Raw genomic sequence first — 17024 nt, forward strand, 5'->3', positions numbered from 1 at the left:
GTGCCCAAAAGTAGAAGATGCTCCTGTTTAAACAGTGGACAGGGACTGCTGCTATTTTATGAGAAATCAGTAGAGATGCTACTAATGTAGACAAACCTGAGAAAACTATATTTGTATTCTCTATCTCTGTATTATCCACAGAGAAGTATTTTCCTCATCCCGAGATCGAGTTGTTGTGCCTTATTCTCTCATGATCCAGCATGTGGGAAGTGAGGTCCCTTCCCATGTTGTGGCACAAGTTTAGACTCTGTGCCTGTTCTCAGAAAAGCAGTTCTCCTGTTTGTGCCTTGCAGTAACTAGACAGCCCTGTGTGCACATTTCCCAGAGAGAACTGAAGTCCAGAAGGCACACCTTCTCACTAACCAGGAGCAGCTCACATGTATATGCTGCAACCACAAAGGCCACCAGCTGGCTGCAGATCAGAATTTAAATTGAGACATTTCACCACCAGCAAGGAGCAAGTAATGACCACCACAAAGGAACATCCCAGCAGGTAGGTGACATACTTGTTAAGGAACATGTTCCTACTGTGGAAGATAAACCTCTTCACCTACAACCCCACTCTGAAGCCAGCACTATAACCAGGGGTTAAGACAGTGGATGATTTGCATAGAAAGGCAATCAAGACACCTTGGCACAAAAGAAATTGTGTAACATGCAGCTGATCTTGAGAGAAATCTAAATACCTCATTACATGGAAACAGAGGATAAACTATTTGAAAAATGCTGTTACAGGTATTTGTTCTGTAATTTCTGTCAAACAAAAGCATCTCTTTTGGTTGTAACTCCTTTGATTACTGAGGAATGTGCTGCTCATGACAGGTGCAGAAGGCTGCAGATGAAGGCGTGTGTGCACCTAGCCCTGTGTTCAGCAGTGTAGGGTTACAGGGATCCCTTAGCCCAGGTCCCGGAAGGGCTGGCATCTGGAATGCTGAAGTCCACACCTGCACTCTGGCTCAGGGCCAGCTACCTCCAATGCACTGGACTCACCTCCCTGTTGGACCTTTGGTGCCAAGGCTTACGCTGTCACTCACACATTGAGTTGTGCTGGCTTTGTGCCTGTCACCAAAGGCTGTGTGGGATCCGAGTGCTTTCTGATCAGTCTGGTACCCGTTCCTGTGGCACTGCTAACAAACTGGGTGACTCCTGAGTTGCAGCTGTGGCGAGGAGAGGAGGACCGTGTCCGACTTCCATATAGCACTCTGGTTAGAGCACTCTCGAGAGGTGGGTACTGGAGAATGGGACCCAGGGGCCTCCAGTGGCTCCTGTGAGCCCTAACTCCCCTTTTCCACATCTTCGGGAGGGGGATGACTGACACGGTGCCCTGTCTGGGACCCTTCTCAAAGCCTCCCTCCCCAGCTGCACCCCCAACACCCAAAATTCCCGGGAGCAGAGGGGATGCTGCCCTGCATTGGGACCTCAGCGTCCTAAGGACGCTCGGGGACGGCATCCCACAGCGGCTTTGCCCGGCTTCACCCCGCGCGAGCAAATCGAGCACCTTGCTGTCGCAAGAGCCGGCGCGGGGGCGCGGGGTGCGCGGAGCGGGCAGCGGGGCGCCGCGCAGGACGCCGGCGAGGCTCCGCGCCCCGCTCCCGGCCCGCCCCCAGCGGGGCAGCCCGGCCCCTGCGGCCGCCCGCGGCCATGTGCGCGAGGGCGGAGCGGCGCCGCCGGCCAGAGAGAGCCGCAGTCAGCGGCAGCCGGCGGCCCGCGGGGATGCTGCGGTACAGCTCGGGGCTCACGGTCACCGCCACCACCCCCCGGAGGCCGTCCGGCGACGGCGGCCGCGCCCGGCGGAAGGTGTGCGGGGCAGCGCGGCGGGGGGGCTGGGGGGGGGGGGCGGCGGGGAGGTCAGCGGGCTGTGTCGGGGGGCGAGGCGGCGGCTTGACACACACACCCCACCGTGTAGTTGACCTGAGGAGGGATTTTGGGGTTTTTTTTTTTAGTATTGAATGTTTCCAGGTGAACGCTGGTGCGGTGAAAACGTCCTTTTGCGCGTTCGTACTCGCTGCTGGGGAAAGAAGAGCTGCTGGGGTGTCCTGCAAGGCTGGTGTTAGTGCTAGTCTGGCTGTGCCGGAAACTTGAGGGGCAGGTGTGCTTGTGGGGGAGGCTTCTCATCCCTGACCCCCCCTGAAACGCGCCTCGGTATTTATTTGCTACTGAGAACAACGTGCCTATCCAGGCGCGGAGAGGAAGCTCAGCGGGACGATTAGGTGGCAATAGTTGTTTATTTTTATAATCAGTTCCTCAAATACAGCAACGTTACCGTGTTTTTTATTGTTTTCCAGAAATCAGTTAAATCATAATGATGCATTAATCTGTTGGGAAATGTTTCTAAAAAGTTAAAGCTCTGGCAGATGTTAGAGGAACATCTCTACAGCCACCCTGCTTTAAATAGCCCTTTTTTGGCTGCTGTGACCATACTGCTATCACTGTGAGTGCACATTCCATGTGTGGTGAAGAAATGAATCAAAAAATGAGGGAGAAGCTTGTCCTTACAAAGAAATACAGTTGTGTAATCATGATGCTTTGTGAATTACTTAGTGATTGTTTCGATACTCAAAAAATGTGAGTTCTTAATTGAAACACTGAAGAATGTCATGTTGCCATGTTTTATATGACAACATGAGGGTCAAGCTCTTCTGTAGAGAAAAACCCCACTGGCCTTTATAAAAGTAAAATTGCAAATGGACGTAGAAAAATTAAGAGGACTTGAAAATCATAGTTGTTTTCCTTACATGTCTTGGGGATCCCATCGAGATTTTCCTATGTTAGTATTTCTTAAAGGACTTAAAGCTAAGAGAATTTTTGTTTAAGTGGTAATTTTCTTATTTTCACCCCCGTGATCTGTTTCCCTGGGATGATGTAAAACCAGATGTATTTGATACATTTTCCAAAGGAAACTGTTAAAAGTCTAGTTTGCAAGTAAAACCCTCTGGGAAGAGGCTGTTCCCTTTTTTTAGTGAAATGTGACTCCTTTACCATGAGTAGTCAGAAGAGGGGAGGAAGACAGTTAGAATAACTGCTAAATAAATGAAAGATGGGTGTCACATTCCTGTGTGCCTGTGGTCACAGGAAAACTGCCCTTTAATTGTGTGGGAAATCACAGCAGAGATCTCATAAATGGAGCGGGCCAATCAACAGATAAATGACCAAAGAAAGTAACTTTCTTCTTTGCTCTTTAGGACTGACCGAAACGAAACACCCACTCCCTTTCTGCTTTCACCTTCAAAAGTCTAAAACTAACATTGGGTCTTAAGCAAAGGGAATGACTTTTTGGCCACTGACCTGGTAGATGAGCAGATACAGCTACTCAACTAACATGTAATCCCCAACCCTTTTTATTATCAGACATTAGAAAGATGAACAATATTAAATTCTGGTGATGGTAATTCAAAAGTTGATTTGCAACTAAATCAATATTGAACAGCGTCTTTCCTGTGGGGCACTGTAAAAATTTCAGAGTGGGACTGCCAGTAGAACAGCTCATATTTTTCTATTGCTGTAGTAGTAACTTTGTTCATTATTTTAATGCTTGCCCTGCAGTTATTTCAATATAGAGTTAGCTATCATCACTGCCTTTCTGGGTGCCTTGGGTTTTAGAAGGGGGGAAGAAGAGGCTGAAGAACATTACTCAAGCTGAATCTGTCATCTGTATTTGTTTTAAGTTGCACCCTAGTGATTTGAGTAGGATGGTAAACATGGATGTGGATTGTGGATCTGGGCCATGAATTCTTAACATTTTTAACTAACCTAGATCAGCTTTTTCCTGAACTGCCCTATTGCAGTAGCTTCCACCTATGCCGTCCCACTAGCCTCTCAGAAATGTGCTTAAAGTGTGTTTTCACCTGATAAATTCCACTGCACTCAGTAAACTTCAGCTGTGTGGTGTTGTGCTGGCATGAACCTGCCTGTCTTTGTTTCCCTGTCTGCATATTTGTTTCACAAATTATGTCAGATGAACTTTGGAAATACCACTCCTGGGCTGTGGGTGTCAAAAAGCTAGGAGCAAACACAAGATGTTGGCACAGTTCAGGTTATTTATGTTGCTGGCTTGCTAAAGCTGCAGATGCTGTAAATATAAACTAAAATGTGATGGTCTGCAAAACCTGGTACCTGATATGTTTTTAAAGATCCTTATTTGTTTGAACAGTTAGGCTCCCAAAGTTAGTGCTGGAAAGGTAGGGTGGAAGCCATGTCTGTCCCTTGTTGTGCTCACTTGTTCTTACTGCCCGTCAGCAGTTGAAGGAAATGAAATCACAGCCTTTTCCCTGCTAGGGAAGTTCTGTTCATTCTTCTCTCTGCATAACCCAGTTTATGTCTGAAAATGACTCTTCACCCTCAGTTGCACATTATTCTGCCCCTGTTTGGCACCGAGTCGAGGCTCTTCCTGCTATTATCCCGTTTCCATTTTAAGGCATCAGTGCAGCAGTGTTTTGCTGTTGGAGGAGGGCTTGCTGTGATTGCCATCTGAGCCTGTTCATTTGTTTGGTCCAGTAAATGTGCTGACAAATGGTACTGCATGTTGTTTCTTGAGGAAACACTGCACAGCAAGAACACTATAGGTACAGTATTCATGAATGTTAAAGGTAAAAGTGGTGCCAGTCATTTTTTCCTTCCATCCTCTATAGAGTGTTCTTGAATTCTAAAAGATTGGTCTGTAGTTCTGTCTGTAGATAGAGTGCATCATCTCTGTCCTGGGAGGAGCAGGAGTGAATGGCCACTTTCTATATTTATTGCTGTTTCTCCAGGGATGCTGAGGAACTCCTGTTTTATAAACAATACCAAGAGTACAGCGTGTCTAACTTTGTCCTAGCAAGGAATTGGGAGGTACTTTACTACTTCTGTACAAGCCTCACTGGACTTTGAGGCTGGAATCCTTTAGACAATTGCTAATGCCACCCTCTGTTTGGCACTTGCAGGCAACAGGCTGCAAAGTAAAGCATTAAAACTTTATTTCACATCAGAAATACTGCCAGAAATACTGTGTTTTAAAAGTAAGGAGCTAGTGTGGAAATGAGGGAGTGGGGTGGAGGGTAGAGGTGATTCGGGGGTAGTAGTGAAGACAATGTGAAAAGGGCAAGAAAACCAGTTTAAATTATAACAGCCCTGTGATTGTACAGTGGTTTTAGTCTCCACTTATTACTGTTATTAATTTGCATTTCCAACCTAGTTATGATTTGACTGCCATCCGTACTGGGCTTTTATGATTTCCTTCATAGTAACCCAGTAACACACCAGTTGCTGTAATGGGACAGGCAGTCATGATTCACTAACCAGTATACAGGTACTGGGATAATTAATTAATTATTTGCAATCACTATTAATATGTTGGCTATAATTAATCCCATACTGACTAACAGGCAAGACATCTGCCAGCTTCAGAGAATCATACACAACTCTCTCTCACCTAAATTTGGGATGCCAGTCATTATCTGTTTCTATTTGAGGTATGTTACAGGTTTTCTTCTAACAATCTTTTCATTTCTTTTAGTCCAATTTTCCTTCATTTGAAATTACTATAAAGAGAAAGTTGGCCTCCTCTATCACTTCCTGCACAACACACATTCAGTCCTATTTCCTATGTATGGGTCTGGTCTTTTTTTTTGTTTGCCTGCATGTAGGATTGCCAGACTGTTTCCTTTCTTGTAAGCAGGTTTAAGGAGGGAAGAGCATTGCTAAGCTAACAGGGAGAGTGGAAATGAAATAGGTGAGAAAAAATGGGATTAACAAACTCCAAAGTTGAGTTTTATTACTATAACTTGATTACTAACTTGTAAGGAGGAAGCACCTCCAGCTTCTGCAATACATGGGGAGACTCTGGTGTTCTCAAGAAGAACACCCATAGCAGCCAATCAGTGCTGGAAGCTAATGTGGAAAGATTCATCATTTTAAAATGCATTTCATTGTTTCAGAGTTCTTTAGCAAGTATGAAAGCATCATCTGCTTTTATACTAAATTTTGAGAGGTTTATGTCACTTTTCCTGTGGCTTCTTGTTCTGGATTTGGTAGCATATGGGTGAATGATGAATTAATGTCAAGGAGCCCACTGCACAAAAAGTAGACTCCACAGATGTGTCTGAAGAGTAGGCTGTATTTCACCTTGATCTTATTGTAGGCTTTTTTTTCCCCTCCTCCCTTCTTTATAATACAGGTACAGCTCATACATTTTATGGGAACTTTATCTGTACCTCAGGACACTATTCCTTATTCTAGAAGGCACTGCAGACCCAGAAGACCAAGCTGAGAGGGGAAGATGGAAGGCACATTTTTAATACAGTTTCCAGCATACCAGTAGTCTAAACACCATTCACCTGTCCTCTCAGGGAAGTTAGAGAAGGGCTGAAAGGAAAATAGTAAAGCTGCTGCAGATATTTGCAGATAGTTCTTCCAACTGCTTTTGCTTGGGAAGAAGAAAAAGTTAAACCTGGTTTGAAAAGTTGAAAAAGGTCCAGTGTTTGAAAACGGGCATCTTTGTTGTGATTCTGAACAGCAGTGCTCTGAGGAGGTCATGTGGTGGAGGGCTTGAAAGTGAAAGTTAGCTTAATTGATAGGAGAAACAGTTGGATGAAGTGAAATATAAAATGGTAAAATCTGGGGGGGTCTATGAAAACCAGTTTGCTGCTGTGCTCTGAATGCCTGTGAGCAGAACACGACTGATGTTTGCAAGGCAAAGGAAGCGCTGTACTGACAGACACGAGCAGTGAGCTTGGGCAAGGGGAACAGAAAGGGGTATTTCAGAGAGAAGGTACACATCCAGCATGGAACTAGAGACAGCTAGATCAGGTGGGATGCTGGGCTGTAGAAGAACAGTGTGATGGCCCACATGAATAATGAAAAAGAGATTTTGGACATTTTGAGGAAGAGCTCTCAGGACCCTGTTTGTTGTCAACAGACAGCTGGGATTTCACAGGAAGGTATTGTGCAGCTTCAGGTTTGGATAGACAAATTTCTGGTGTCATCATTTGCAATGTTGTGGTTGGGGCTTAGAGTTATTGTCCACAAATAAACCTCATGAATAGGACTGAAAGTCTTAACCAAGTTCCTTGTATGAAATATGTTACATTGAATACATCATTACACCAAAGATCTCTCATCTGAAAGCAAGACAGACTGCAACTGGGGACAGAAAGGTATCAACCCTGTTGGTTTGTTTCCACAGCAAGGGAATAGCTTTTCTGAAATCAGATAGGAAAAAAAGGGCCTCTTAAAATTTATATGAAGCTTAATTTTTACAAAGAACTTGGATGTATGAGATTTAAACAATATTCCTATTCACATGCAGTGGAATTGCAGTACTGAGATATCCTTGGAGTAAAGACTTGGATATATACTGAACAAAAAAGAAGCACTCACTTCAGAATGCACTTTCTGTTTCTAAATAATCCCTTTTGAAGATAAAAGAATGCCAAATCTGCAAACAAAACTGAGAAAGTAGAAAATGATGTTCATTGTTCTGTTATCTCAGCTCTCAATGTCATTTATGAGTGCATAAGAACATGTTGATTGAAATGGATTTTTGCTATTTCAGGTATATAATAGTGGGGATGCCCTTGAATTATTTCTTGCCAGCTAAAAACCCTTCCAACCTTTAAAAAAGAATCTGTTGTCAGCTACGTGGTCAAAGTTAATTAATAGGAAACTAGAAGGTGCATCTTAGTGCAGCTCATTTTGTAAAGCAAGTTATTAAAATTAATTTTTGTAACACTTAAATCTAAAAGCAAGGCTTTGTTTTTATTTCAGATGAATGTCTGTAGGTTACGCTTAACGGTGCCACCTGATGAAGGCTCACAGTCTGACCCGGGGGCAAAGGAGCCAGAGAGAAAGAAAAACGTAAGTGTCGAGAATCAAAGTTAAATTCTGTATAAACTAGGAGTGAATCTTGCCATCCACAGAAGCTCTTATCAGTTGTTTTGGGAGCTCACAGCCCAGTCCTCTTGGAAGATTAAAGAACATATGGGAGCTGAAGAAATCAGCTGTGAGATTTGAGCCTGAGCCCTTTGGAGCTGGGGACAGCAAAACTGCGTGTAGAATAGGACAGTAGTGGAGAAACAGCACAGACATTGTAGATGATTTGTGACTGAGGTACCTTTAAGACTTGGGTATTTAACATTTATCTATTAAAGAGTAGGAAACTGCTATCAAGAGCAGCATCTTGCATTAAACAGCGTCCTGATCCTCACCCAAAGAGGATTTTATCTTTCATGTAGGCTTGACAGTGTGCAGGATTTGAGTATTAATGTGTATGGGAGCTGGCTTGCCAGGGACTTTGATGTTTTTCTGTGTTAGCTAATTCTGGTACCAGGTGATGTATCAATGAGAAATACACAAAGGAGAATTCAAGATTGTTCTGAAGTGGAAGTGATTCAAAGGTCATGTGTGTAGAAGGGTTTAGAAGGGCAACTTTTTTTTGGGAAGCAAGTAGCATATACAGACAAAATAATCTTACAGCTGCTTTGATGCAGGACTTCTTTAGGAGCTGTTTCAGAGTGGCACATGATGTTTAATTTGTCTTTAGGATGGAGTCTAGTAAGGAAGGCTGAGCAGGCTCTGCACCTTTACCACATTTACGTTTTGATAAACCAAAATCAAACAAGAAGTTGGCAGAGTTTACCAGACTCAATGTCTAGAGAGCAATATGACAATAGGAAGCAAAACAACAATAGGAAGTATTTGAAATCATTTCTTAGTGGTACTAAGAAGTAAAAGTAACTGTAAAATGACCCAGAAAGACAAACATTTTAAAGCAATAAAAATAAATGCAAACTAAAATGGTCAAGATAAAGATCCCTTATCAGAGATTTCTTGTACAGGAATCTTGTACACACTCAGCTTTTCATACACTGCTCTGGCAGAGTAATAGGTCCTTGAGCCTCTATAAATGTTACTTAAAGAATGGATTAAAGAGGCCTTAATGCAAGCTAAATTTTGGCCGCCATTGAATAGTAATTGTTCATTCCTTACAGAGGTATTTGGTAGCTTCCCCCACCGCTTTGTCAGTGTTTTGTCAGTTCATATCTGATCACAGAAACTCTCAGACTGGCCTAAGAGTACTGGAAGTTTGTTTTTGAGGAGGATAGATACTTGACTCATGGCTTACTCACTTTACTGTGCTGAGTGGTGTAATAATAATAAGTATGAATGATCAGGGCTTGGAAAATCTGTAGTGACTTTCTTACGTGGCTGGTTTTTTTCTCTGTGGGACCGACACTTTTAGCAGGCTTTTAGAGAGCATACATACAACCCTGAGAACTAGATGGAATCTAATTAGTCCATTTCACAACAATTAAGAAACACAGAGTAATTGTGCCATCTACTTCTTTTTTATGGTCTTTGTGTCATTAAACGAAATAGCCCTACAGATTGTATAGTCATAGTGGTTAGAAGCAGCTACAAAAAGTCACTGGTTGTGAACTGCTTTTTCCCCATGTCTCTGAAGACAGTAATCCATTATCTGTAGATTTTTACTGTCTCTCCAATGTATTGCTTTATGGGTGTGAATTTACTTATGCAGTAACTTAAGTGCACACAGGACTCTTGACTAGTTGTGATATTTTTGTCTTACTGCAAAATTTATTTTAAAAAAAGAAGCATCTCCTAAAAGAAGTGATCAGGTATCTATGCTGATCCCACCATGTTCAACTGACTCAATGAAATTGCTTGAAGCACCATGAGAATAACAGGTTTTACAGATGTTATATAATCTTTACACAACCCTGGGGGAGCTGTGCCACCTTGTTGGAAACAAGGATAACAGAACTTAGGGAACTGCTAGGATTTTTGCTTTGCACTTTACCATTTCAGGTCAAAACCCACAGCTTACAGCTTCACCAAGAATCCATTTTAGCAGCAGGTGTCTGGTTGGAACCTAGAGTTGTGTGTTTGGTATTTGAGATGTGTTGGTGTGATTTACAGGTTACCCTGTAGCTCACTGCTGTGGGGCTGTGCAGTTTCTGTTGGAGCACTCGGGCAGCTCAGGCGATCTGAGCGCGGCTGCCAGGCGCTCTCCTGTTCCCAAAGGACAAGTGCTGGAGAGACTCTTCTCTGCCTCTGCCCACTGCTGGTGAGGGAGGATAGCAGGGACCTTGCTCTGTCCAAGGGAATGCCAGAACACTATAAATACACCCTGGCATGACATTGGGTTGTAGTCTCCTCTCTCACATCTTTCATTGGAAGGAGGTGCTTCTGAGCTGTGCTAATGCCAGGCGGTGATGGCTCGCTGGCTGTTCGTTTTCTGTGGCTTTCTGTGGCTCGGCACCATTACGAGGTGTTTCAGTTGCACAATCAGCTGGTGAACTGCACAGAAGCTTCCACTAGCATAAATCCTTCCAATAACTTCTTTTGGAGATTGATATCAGATCAAAAATGACTATGTAGTAGCTGTTAGCTTAGTCTGTTTCATGTAGTTGAGCAGAAAACGTATGTTGTATTTAATTACCTCTGTAGCAATGCATTAAGTTTCTAGATTGATATGTTTGGGGTTTGGTGAGGGTTTTTTACTGCTCTACATCCATGAAATAAAAATGAACCGTTGTAAGAGATACAAAGTGATGGAGCTCCTCAGTTTTGTTGCAACAAAATTGCTGCAGGCATTACTGTGCCAGGGTGGCCTCTTACCATCCTTTGTGAAAGGCTGGCAGATGGTACACAGAAGTTGATCCCAAAAACTGAAGCAGGAGTGAGCTTGTGTTCCAGTGTGTCAGGTTGGATTTTTTATAATCATATTTAGGCTGTGATACCTTGAAGGAACTGTATGAGAACTGTGAGAACTGAAGTCAAGAAAAGGTTGGTTGTTTTGTTTGCTTTTTACACCCTAAAAGCCTACTGCAAAATATCTCTGAATTGCTAGGCAGAGAGAATCCCAAACTACCCTGGTAGTGTTCCATTACTTCTGTTAATGACAGACAATGGATGACAGCAGTGTGAGGCTGTTTACCATGAAGTACAAAGGAATACTGTGCTGGCAGATTGCATGCAAAATCTGCATGTCCTGAAGCCTGCCTCCTCTTGCATAATAAAGACCTACCAGACAATCGTATTGTCCCTGTTTGGGATGGGGTTTATTTTTATCCATCAGTCCCTTTCTTCACTGTCCTGGCCAACTCCAGAAGTGTCACTGGAAGCTGCAGCTGGGCATTTGAGGGCAGAATATGGAGACATGTACAGACAGATTTTTCTTTTTCATTTGGAGACATGGATAAGAAAATGAGATGACTTTCTAGAAATTTGTAGCTTTCAACAGAGATTAAGCAATATTTAGTCTTAAACTCTAATGGGTACTGTGGCTGTGTACATCCTCCAATCCTTCCATTTTCTTAGTTTTTCATGTGATGAAACTCTGTGCTTCCTAAACAGGAATAGATGTATAGCAAATATTTTTTCCTCCAGAAAAAAAGTAGGCTGCAAGGAAGCCAAAAGGGCAATTTGCTCATGCATGTGATAGAGAGAATCAAGCAGAAACTTCTGTCAGGTCTGGATCAAAGAATATGAGTGGAATGAACATGGGGCTGTTGTGCACATTGAATCTAGGACAGTGCCTATTTTCTCTGCTGATCTGCTGCTACCAGCCCACTCCCATCAACATAGCAGAAGTTGTGTCATAACAAATGTGGTTCACCTGCTACAGGTGGCTGATGTTACTCCTTCTCAGCCTCTCCAGTACACTATTTTTTTTTGATGTGTACTAATTAAGAGACATCTTCATTAAAAACTGAACTGCATAAAAACTACAGAAAGAATTCCACTGGCTTTTGTGGTTACTGCTGTATTTATTGTATCTTATTTTCTTAGTGTATAAATACTGGTGTTCTGTGTACAGATTTCACTGGTTAGATATAACTTTGTATATAATGCTTCTGATATTTGAGACAGGCACCTCAGTTCTACATTTCAAGGAGCTTAGAAGTTGGAATGTGTTAAATGATGCTTCTTATTTAGTGTCATGAATTTAAGAACACCTGTGTCTATGTCTTGGCATATTTCCCCTATTTTAATACTATTTATATATGAAACATCCCTAAATGTAGCATGAGTTTCTTGGGTTATAGAGGAATCTGAAAAAACCCCACCAAAACGAAGCTACCTTTTGTCAGAGCACAATAACTTTCCTTGCTGAGCTCAATATTACTAATTTGTCATTTTACTGAGCAGAAAATGTGTTACCTAATTAACAGTGTGAATGCTCTTGTTCCTGGTATAACTAGTGAAGAAGCAAAAGGTAACTGGGTATTTCAGAAACCTCAGGAATGTGGCTGTTGAGGGAAAGATAAAGCCTCACTGCACTGATACAGTTCTGGATGAAAGCAGTTTTGGGATGGTGGAGGTAAACAGAAGAATTTGCAAAATGTTAAGGCCCTAAGCCTAATCCAGGACAGGACTGAGCCCAGAATTGTGCCAATCATGACATAAGATACCTCTTCTGTACTTCTGTTTCCAGTTCTGGGGCAGGGAGAAGTATGAAGTGTGGGGGTATCTGACTCTCATTTCAAGAGCTGATGGAGATAGATTAGGAAGGAACTCATCCTTCAGTGTTATTTACATAATGGCAATTAAAACGTGGGCAGTAAAAAAGCACCTAACAACTATTTCAGGTTTGCTTTTATAGTCTCTGTGCTTCACCTGTTTCGTGCTACTTCCTTGGACAGAGGCATAAACAGGATGCATGGCAATTACCAAGACTTTTGCAACACTGGAGTGTAGGCTTCTGCTTTAAATATTTGTTAATTAAGTAAACACAGTCTGCTTTTCTTTGGTACATGCTGTGTGAACACACACCAAGTGAGACATGACTTTTGCTGCAACACAGTCAAAGCATGTTCCTGGAAGCTCCTGTAGTATTCATGTGCATCAGCATGACGTGTTCTTGCTGTTACCTTGGGCTGGCATATTATTGACTGCAGGTACAAAGAAATATTTGTAAATTGCTTAAGCAAAGTCTGTCTTTTTCAGATCAGCAGCTCACATGAGAAGGGATTTTGATGACAGTTGGGAGCAATAAGCAGGTGGGGAATGAGAACTGGGTGATATTTTAACCTTAAACAACAACAGTTAACTAGTCTAGCAAAACCTTCCATCTTCAAGCACTTTTCTGGTTAGCCTTACAATATTTACTTACTCTCTTATCACTGAGATGCCTCACTGCAGATCAGAAGGTGATGGCCTTCTCAGAAAACTGTGAGTTCTAGAGTGGCTGTATATGGGACATAGAGGAAAACAATGAAATGTATTTGACTTTAAAAAAAACATTCTGTAGTCCTTGGGGAGGTGGAAAATCCAGGATGTGTGGAAAAGGAAACATGGGAGAGAGGATGTGACACAGGAAGAACAGAGGACAAGGCAGAAAAGGAAAAAAACACTGCCAGGAGGAAAATAAACAAAGGTGGGTGGAAGTAGCTTAAGAGAGGAGACAAACTGACAGGAAGTATACTGATGCAGTTCTGTGGAGCAGTTTGAGAACTGGGCCATTTAGTAAGGCCTCTTTTAGAGGCCAAGGTGTATTAAGAAAGTAGTCAACAAGCAAAGCAACCCATCTTACCTCTCTAAACCCTGCACTGAGCAGTTCTGGTTGTAACCCTTCTTCTAAGAGGCAACTGCATCAGGTTAGCCCTTTTTTTGTCATGGCATATGCTGAACCCTGAAAGAAGGGGTCATTGAGTAGAAAACAGAGTTATCAACCTGAGAAAGGGAGGACTAGAAAGTAAGCATAGCTAGAATAGAACAGGGAATAAAAGAGAAACCAAAGAAATATGAGAGCAGTTATTTGTATAGCTGTTGGTTCACACAGCTTTTAATCAAGCAAGAACTGTACTGAAATTTTCACAGGTGCTTGCCAGGAGATTGTGATAGAGGAGGAGTAAGGAGGGGGTAAAGCCACGTCCTGTATTTAAAGTAGCATGCAGGAGAACTGGAACACTCAACAGATGATGGAGATCCTGCTAATCTGGGAGAGAAGTGACAAAGGTGTCTTGTGAGGCTTGTGCATATATAGACCACAGGCAAGTTTAGCATGGTTGCAAGAGGCATCAAACCAGGCTGGCTTTGTGCATACTCCATCCTGCCTGTGCTGCCCATTCGGATGTAAATTTAAGTCTGTTGGACTGTGAAATAATGTGCCATGGGTGATTCTCCAGCTGCAGACCCATTGCTGTGAGTTTGCAGCTCTGACATAGAGGGGGAAAAATTCCTTCAAAGCATTTCTTGTAATATTCTGTAAATAAGGGACTTGGTCATAATTTCAAACAATTCTGCTAATGTTTCCAAGGCACAGAGGAGCTTGTTAGTCAATGGCATTCAGCTGGTCATCTCATTAAAAAATGAGTGATGATGGGTAAAGGGTATGGATATATGAATGCAGTGCTTGGTGCCTTAGCAACCTTTAGACAATTCAAGTGATTATTCATTTGTTATCAGGAAGATGGAAACTTGTGTGTAATCTCTTTATCCAGATGCAGGGGAGGAGCACTGTCAGTGAAACTGTACAGCCCTAGAAGCAAACACACACCAAAATGTTTTGAGTCATTTTCTCTACTTGATTATTTTCTCTGCTCTAAAAAATCAGCTGTACACATCTAAAGAGCAAAATTATATCATGTATAAGTAAGACTGTTTGCCTGATGTTTTTTCTTAAGTGGTTTTAAGGCTTTGTTTTTAAATGTTTCTCAGAGCTTTGTTGTTCTTTACCTGAAATCTTCTTTATCAGGTGTCTGCTCCGTGTTTGTTCCCCTCCCAGCCCTGTACACACACACACAGAGCTTCAGCAAGATGGTTAGGCTATTACTGATACAGTTAAGGAAGATGTGTAAGATTTACAGTGTTGAGAGAAATCTGTCAGTGCCATGCAGGAGGAACACAATATACACCAACTCTCTTCACTCATTCTTCTTCATTCAAGTAGATTTTCCTGTTCATGTTTCCCTTACCCAAGGAAGTGTTTATCCTTACATTGCCACCAGAGTTGTGTTAGTTACGCTGCTAAAAACTGAACGTGCTACTGCTTTGGACTACAGATGCTGTCATTGCTCTTTATTGTCGTAAGGTCTGAAGACTCCAGGATACAGCTGCAGGTGAATACAAGATGCTGAGCATCACCTCTTTCAGCCTCTGGTGTCAGAGTGTTGAGACACTGCTTAATTTAGTGAAAAAAAAATCTCAAATGTTGTCAGTTTTCATACTGAACAACAAAACAAACCCAAACGTATTCTAAGGTCAATGTAGTAAACATTCTCAAATTTACCTGTATCCTCATATGTCTGGTGTGAGAAAGAAGGTTCAGTGAAATTACCAAGAACTGATCTGTCCTCAGCACTTGCCTTTCAAAAGCAGTGTGCAGAGCTAAGCAGGAACAGCTGTGTTTCCAAGACTATGTTTATCTAACTGTCCATTCAGAAAAAAATCACTAATTTTAGGTTCCTAGTTCCCAAATATTCAAAGTTAGGTAAGAATATTTTTTCCCTTCTTGCTAAAAAGTCTTCATCTAAGCTGGTTGTTGAAATTCTTTGTAATCAAGAAGAGAAATTAGTCCTTCTGGAGACTGACTCATTTGAGATGATTACTACAGAAGGATGTTTCTCTGGGCTGATTAGAAGGGATGCTGTGTGAGTAGTCAGGTCAGGTAGTTACATCTGACCTTGCAGATACTTATTTATACATGAAGGAAATGATTTCTGCTGTTCACATGAATATTTTGCTTACTAAGTGTAGTGATGAGGTGAATAAGAGTAGTCTGCTGCAGAGAGGGCCTTAAAGTAAAGCATGCAATTAATAGAAGTACATTTTATGAATTTCTGCAGCTCATTAACAAATGCAGGCACTTTATTTACCTATCAAGACCTGATGTCAAAGTTTTATCCTCCTACAATAGTTAATAAGACTGGAACACCCCCATGAATGCTGTTTCATAGCTTTGCTTTTGCTCTTAGAATACCACCTCTACAATTGCTTTTGAGGCCCTTAGTTAACTTTAAATGCAAACTGAAATTCTACCTTGCTTATCTCCAAGATAAACATACATTTTCTGAGCTCTGCTAAAGGACACTTTTGCCTAAAATGTTTTCATTTCAGTTTCTTCTGAGAAGTTCCTGAATTTTTTGATTAAACTTGTGAATTTTTATATTTCCTGCCAGAGGGAGCTTGGGGCTTGAGGGGCAATTCTGTGGTTGCAGAAGTTTAAAGGGAACTGTGAGAGCTAACAATGCTCTGGAAGAATGCAGAAGAGTAGCATATGTTGGTGAATGAAAATTAACCCAAATGACTTTTTCTTTACCTTTTCTTGCACAAATCCAGTCTGTTATCTCTAGCTGTGCCTGTATCACTTTCATTAAAGGTAGTGGAAAATAGACCTTTCTACCAATTCTATATCAATATATTAAACGTGAAGGTTGACAGTTTGGCCTCAAGCTATAGGGGATCCAGTGTTCTGGGGTACTGTTGGGCTCTCACACAGCTGTCTGTCCTGGCCCTGTGCTACTGGCTTTTGGTTTTTGATTCTAGTGCTGATTTTGAAATACCTTATTTTTTCCTTTCTTCCTTTTAAGGAGCTCTACCATGTCCCAAATGGCATGTCTCCAGGGAAGCTGTCTCATGGAATGGTGTATGGCGTCGTGCACAGAACTGACAACAACCATAAGAGAGAAATGGTGGTTTATGGCTGGTCAGCTGATCAACTGAAGGAGGAGATGAATTACATTAAAGAAGTGAGTTATGCTTTCACCTTAAAAATTTACCAGATATCCTTTCCATATATTCACGTAGAGCAGTGGAGTGTATATGAGATGACTGGTTTGTAGCTGAACACCTGAATTTGAACTGGGAACCCACTCTAAAGCTAAAGGCTTGCCTTCTTTAGTATTCAAGCTGGGGGAAAAAAGCATGCTATATACCTGGGAACTGCATGGTCCAGACTCAAGGCTTCTGTACCAAGTGGCACAGGTTAATGCTTGCTGACTGTGCTTGAGCTGGGCAAGCAAACTGCTGAGCAGATCTTGGGGTTCCTGTCATGAAGCCTTTGCCATTTCAAAGATGATAGAGAA

At 42.1% G+C, this 17024-nt stretch overlaps 1 protein-coding gene across 1 annotated transcript in view; it reads left to right on the forward strand.

The window, feature by feature from the left end:
- Positions 1-1713: 1713 nt before the first annotated feature.
- The window catches only part of MYZAP (myocardial zonula adherens protein), a gene marked incomplete at both ends in the record, with an annotated part of 41695 nt that continues 26384 nt past the window's right edge, over positions 1714-17024 (forward strand). Inside the window, 3 exons of the mRNA XM_084267878.1 lie at positions 1714-1797; positions 7741-7830; positions 16530-16688. Of these exons, the coding sequence (XP_084124004.1) occupies positions 1714-1797; positions 7741-7830; positions 16530-16688 (333 nt within the window). The remainder of the gene's footprint in view (positions 1798-7740; positions 7831-16529; positions 16689-17024) is intronic.

This window comes from Gallinula chloropus, assembly GCF_964237585.1.
Source record: "Gallinula chloropus genome assembly, chromosome: 9".
NCBI lineage: Eukaryota > Metazoa > Chordata > Aves > Gruiformes > Rallidae > Gallinula > Gallinula chloropus.